Source organism: Palaemon carinicauda, chromosome 18, assembly GCF_036898095.1.
Source record: "Palaemon carinicauda isolate YSFRI2023 chromosome 18, ASM3689809v2, whole genome shotgun sequence".
NCBI classification, from domain to species: Eukaryota; Metazoa; Arthropoda; class Malacostraca; order Decapoda; family Palaemonidae; genus Palaemon; species Palaemon carinicauda.
The window spans coordinates 38,130,568-38,135,567 of record NC_090742.1 but is presented as its reverse complement, the minus strand read 5'-3'; the positions used below and the strand labels follow the sequence as shown (position 1 = coordinate 38,135,567).

General features: G+C 38.0%; 2 protein-coding genes across 2 annotated transcripts in view; one reads left to right on the top strand and one right to left on the bottom strand.

Moving 5' to 3' along the window:
* LOC137657050 (glutamate receptor ionotropic, kainate 2-like) overlaps window positions 1-5,000 on the bottom strand; it is a 229,407-nt gene that overhangs the window by 147,571 nt on the left and 76,836 nt on the right. The gene's annotated exons all lie outside the window — the stretch shown is intronic.
* LOC137657257 (serine-rich adhesin for platelets-like) overlaps window positions 1-5,000 on the top strand; it is an 86,181-nt gene that overhangs the window by 8,502 nt on the left and 72,679 nt on the right. Inside the window, 5 exon segments of the mRNA XM_068391595.1 lie at window positions 1-299; window positions 794-1,405; window positions 1,519-2,103; window positions 2,221-2,862; window positions 3,359-3,586. The exon segment at window positions 1-299 is cut by the window's left edge and continues 177 nt beyond it. Of these exon segments, the coding sequence (XP_068247696.1) occupies window positions 1-299; window positions 794-1,405; window positions 1,519-2,103; window positions 2,221-2,862; window positions 3,359-3,586 (2,366 nt within the window).

Genomic DNA, 5,000 nt, shown 5'->3' with positions numbered 1-5,000 from the left:
GCAGCTTCTCCTCAGAAAGCAGCAACAGAACGTCCTTAGAGGGAAGGGCTTCAACCATGGAGTGGCCGGGTCTGGAGGACTGCCTCATTCCCATTGCCACCAGAGGCCTCTTCTACAACGACTCCTTCTTCGCAGACGCCCGTAGGAACTTTGACCAAGCCGTGAAGGAGGTTGTAGGTCAATGGGGTCAGATGTCAGCTGAAGAAAATGACCTCGATTCCTACAGGAAGATTCGAGAAGTAGATCCCAAAGAGAGCAATCAAGCCATTTCTGTATCCCAAGATGACTCTCATCATAAGGTAGGTCTCTCTCTCTCTCTCTCTCTCTCTCTCTCTCTCTCTCTCTCTCTCTCTCTCTCTCTCTCTCTCAAATGAGTTCGATGACAATTAATTCTAATGGATTCAAGTAAAGGCATAAGATAAACTTCAACTTTGAATCTTAATAAACAATTATATTTATATTCCTTTGTAGATAATTTTTTTCCAATACTTGGTCATAGATAATTGTCTTCTATAAGCATCACTTGTCTTCTTCTGTAAAGTCCACAACATTTTTTCAAATAATGATACTTTCGATAAAAAGCTTTAGTTCTAATAATAATATACAATATTTGTATTTCTCCATTCAAGATTCATAAAAACTTTGACTGAGAAATTACTTAAATTTGTTTACCAAAGGTACTTTAACTATAAGTGGAAGGTTGTTCTCCTGTCACACTCATTTTATTATAATTATCCAGAGGAGAGTCCTTGACGCAAAGGGTATTGAAGGACTCAATTCCTTATCTCCTCAGGTTGTGTTGGACGTCAGAGACTTCATGAACGGAGATGTAAAGGTCAAAGTCCTGGACGAGAACGAACTAGTGGTTGAAGGATGCGTTGAGAAGGAGGAAGGAAACTCAATCTCCAAGAAGAGCTTCTGTCGTCGCTTCACATTCCCTGGTCTAGTCAAGGCTGATGCCGTGTCCTCAGCTATGTCCTCTGACGGTGTCCTAACAGTCAGTGTCCCAAAGAAAAACCAAAGAGACATTTCCCAAAAGAAGGTCAACTTCCAACTGCAGAACATAAACGAGGAAACCACAAGCTCTAGCTCGACTGGCACAGATGAAGAGAAGTTTCTCAAGTCAGACAGAAACAAAGATGCCACTCCAGAGAGTTTCTTACAGGACGACAAATCTGATATTCTGTTGTCCATCTCAGAGAAAGGATCATTCTTCCACGACTCCTTTTTCGACACTGCTCGACGGGACTTTGAAAAATCTGTCGAGGAGGTTCTGAATAAGTTTGGCAGAACGTCTGCAAGTGACACGAGAGACAACATGACTGCCTACAGGAACCTCCGGAAGGAGAATCTACAGCAAGAAAATCAGGCCGTTTCTCTTACAGAAGATGACACTTTCCATAAGGTTCGTTCAGATTTTTATTTTGGGGTGAAAATAGTATTGATATATCTTAAGCAACAAAATATTCAAATCTTTACGCACTTCCTTTCATAATATATATCTTTCTTATTTTCTAGGTTGTTCTAGACGTAAACGACTTCACAAGTGGTGACGTTAGTGTGAAGGTTATTGATGAGAAGGTGCTAAAGGTTGAAGGTAAAGTGGAAGAGAAAATCGAAGGGAAATCTTCGCAGAGGAGCTTTCAGCGATTATTCACTTTTCCGGGTCCAGTCAAGACTGAGGCCATTACTTCAGCAATGTCATCAGATGGAATTCTTACTATCAAGGTCCCAAAAGAAAGGGATCAAAGAAAAATGCGCTCAGCTGACTCATCTAGTTCTATTTCTTCCAATTCACAAACAAATTCTCAGGATTTCACATTGACTAATAAAAAGAGAGAAGAATCTATTTCCAACAAAACACAGAAGGATTATGCTGACTCATCATTTCTGCCAGTGTTTGAAAAAGGCCTCTTCTTTCATGACGACCACTTTGCATCACTTCGTCAATACTTTGAAAAAGCAGTACAAGCAGTAATGGAAAAACAGGGAGAAACATTGTCCAGGGCACACGATATGACCTCTTACAGAAGCTTGAGAGAGAAAGATATGAGAGAAGAGAATCAAGCAGTTTCTGTATCTGAAGATCACGAATGCCACAAGGTTAGTAGCTTGTAACTCTTCTGTTTATTTACTTCAAGTAACTGACATTTTTTTTTTTATCTTTTCAAAATATACATAAAACCAAACGATATATTATAATCCCACTTTTCTTTGCAGGTGGTGTTGGATGTCCATGATTTTAAAACAGAGGACTTGAAGATTAAAGTCATTGATGAAAATGAGTTGGTTGTCGAAGGAAAAGTAGAGAAGAAAGATGGAGGCTCTGTTTCTACCAAAAGTTTCCGCAGGAATTTCGTCTTTCCAGGACTGGTAAACTCTGAAGCTGTTTCATCTACAAAGTCTTCTGATGGTGTATTAATAATCACTATTCCAAAGAAACAAAAAGATATCAAATCGTCCACAACTCCTCGATCTCTAGATAGGGAAACGGTCTCATCTGGAAACACATCGCACAGTTTACCGAACCACGCAAGTGCACTCATGTCCTCATCTCACTCCTCGAAACAAACAGGCACCTCTCAGTCAATTTCTGAGAATAGCCAAAAGTATAATCTGCACGGACACATTACCGAAGGCTTGAACATGACTGACAGTCTGTTTTCTCGAGATATGTCCAGTTCTCACGATGACTTCTTTGCAAAGGCTCACCAAGATTTTGAAGATGCTGCAAGTAGGGTTTTCAACCACACCCCTGAGATGACCTTGTTACAGGAGAGGAACCTCTTCAAAGATACACATGATATAAACCTCTTGGAGGACCAACAAATGTCTCTGGTGGAGGATGACCATTCTCTAAAGGTAAGCTATATTCATTCCACTTTAAGTAATAATCTTCATAATTGCATTTAATCTTATTAAAACTCCATATTAAACTTTGGAATCTCATAATATAAATTTATGTACAGTGACTTTTATTCCCTAGAGCCTAATAAGATGTATTCTAAGTATAAGTACCATCTAATTTTACATTTCTGTAACTATTTACCATTCAAAATGTAATTATTCTTAAAAAAAAAAAATAAAAACTGTACATCAGTGAAAAGAAAACCAATTCAACTATATAATTTTTCCTCTAAATTGTTAGCATTAATAGTATGCGTTTTGTTTACTAAGCATAGTCCCATGTTCATGAAACAGATGATCCCAAAGAACTGGTGGTTCTGTTTGTGTGGAGTTCTTTTTGTACAGGATACTGCTTTACTGCTATTAAAGGAACATATCTTGTGGAAAATTTTCCCCTGATATATACCCAGTAAAGTCGACTATAAATAATTCTAGTCTTTCTGACCTTCAGGTCAAAATCGATGTCCGTGACTTTGTTGGCGGAGACCTCCAAGTAAAGGCTCTAGAGCAGAATGAGATCCTGGTGGAGGGTGTGAAGGAAGTGAAGGACAAGGACGGAAGGTCTTCAAATAAGAGCTTCAGCCGTCGGGTCAAGTTACCAGCCGCCATCAGAGTGGACGCCATCACTTCCCTCCTCTCCAAGGAGGGAGAGCTGGTCGTCACCGCACCAAAGGAATCCTAACAATTCTTCTGTGTCCGAACCTCGTCATTGTATTAGTGAGAATTAGATGCCAAAGGATTCTGCCTGTATTTCAAAACTTATCCTTTTAGGAGATTGACAAAAAAAATTTAATATTTTCATATTCGTTAAAACCGGAGATTCTATATTTTATGAAATGTCTATTTTGCTAATAAAACAAACATACGTTATATGCATTTCCTTCCTAATTCTACCTTCAAGGTATAAGGTAATAAAATATGGTTCCTGATTATACGGCAAAGAAACCTTTGTTCAATAAATCCCGTAAGTCGATTGAATACTAATGATGAATCAATCATCCTTCATCAAATGCTTACTAATACTAGCTGCAACTCTGGACGGATATTGTTTATGAGATGGGCATTGTCCTTCGTTGATGTCGCTCACTATCACGCAGCTCATTGTAATGCTGCCACATTTAAAATCATATCTACGAGGGCTACCTGATAGCAGTGTTTTTTCAATTGTAGAACAGGGAAACTATGGTAGGAACAGAAAAACTGTTTCACATCAATCCCTGAAATTTTCATTTGGATATGTGAATTATTCTAGGAACAATTTACTCCATTGCCAAAAATAACCATTCAATCCATACCGAAATTAATGTTTGCTGTGGCTTTTCTATGGCAAATATCAAAATGAAAATTGATATGGACAAAGTAAATCTCCATTCCATAAATCCATGAAAATTTCTTCTAGATATGCGAAATATTCTACGAGTAATTTATGGCGTCGCCGAAAATCGGCCTCCCGCAAATATCAAAAAATGGCTACCGTGACTTTTTTTATGGCAATTATCAATATGAAAATTGGTATGAATGTAGTTCACATAACACTCATCAAACCCTGTGAAAATCATTTGGATATCTGTAAAACTCTAGGAGTAGTATGCTGCTCCTCATTGAATTTTTAGCTAAAAGTCGTCACTTACGAACAAAAGTGACAGCCAAGGCATGCCCAAGATCTACATATATCAGCATATATCGCTCGTTTTCGACAACGTCGTCATAACTCAAAAATAGCTATTTTTCAGGAGAGCCATTTTAATCAATTAAAACACACTCATATTATGTTATGTCGTTAGGACATTTAGCGCCTCTAGCGATCAATTATGACACTTTTGCCAAAAATATCAGCATTTGAAGATGAATATGTCTATATGGATAACTCAAAATACATTTGTTTTTGAGTTATGACGTTTTTGTCGCAAGCGAGCGGCCGGACAGCAGTACGATCTATGCCACTTCTGCGCATGACGTCATCAACACCTTTGCCTTAAAGGAACCTTTGCGTATTTACCTTTTTTATTCACTCATTACCTATTTCTAATTAAAGGATTTTCTTAAAGGATATTCTTTCTCATGGAAATTTGATATATTGTTGTTTACTGTAT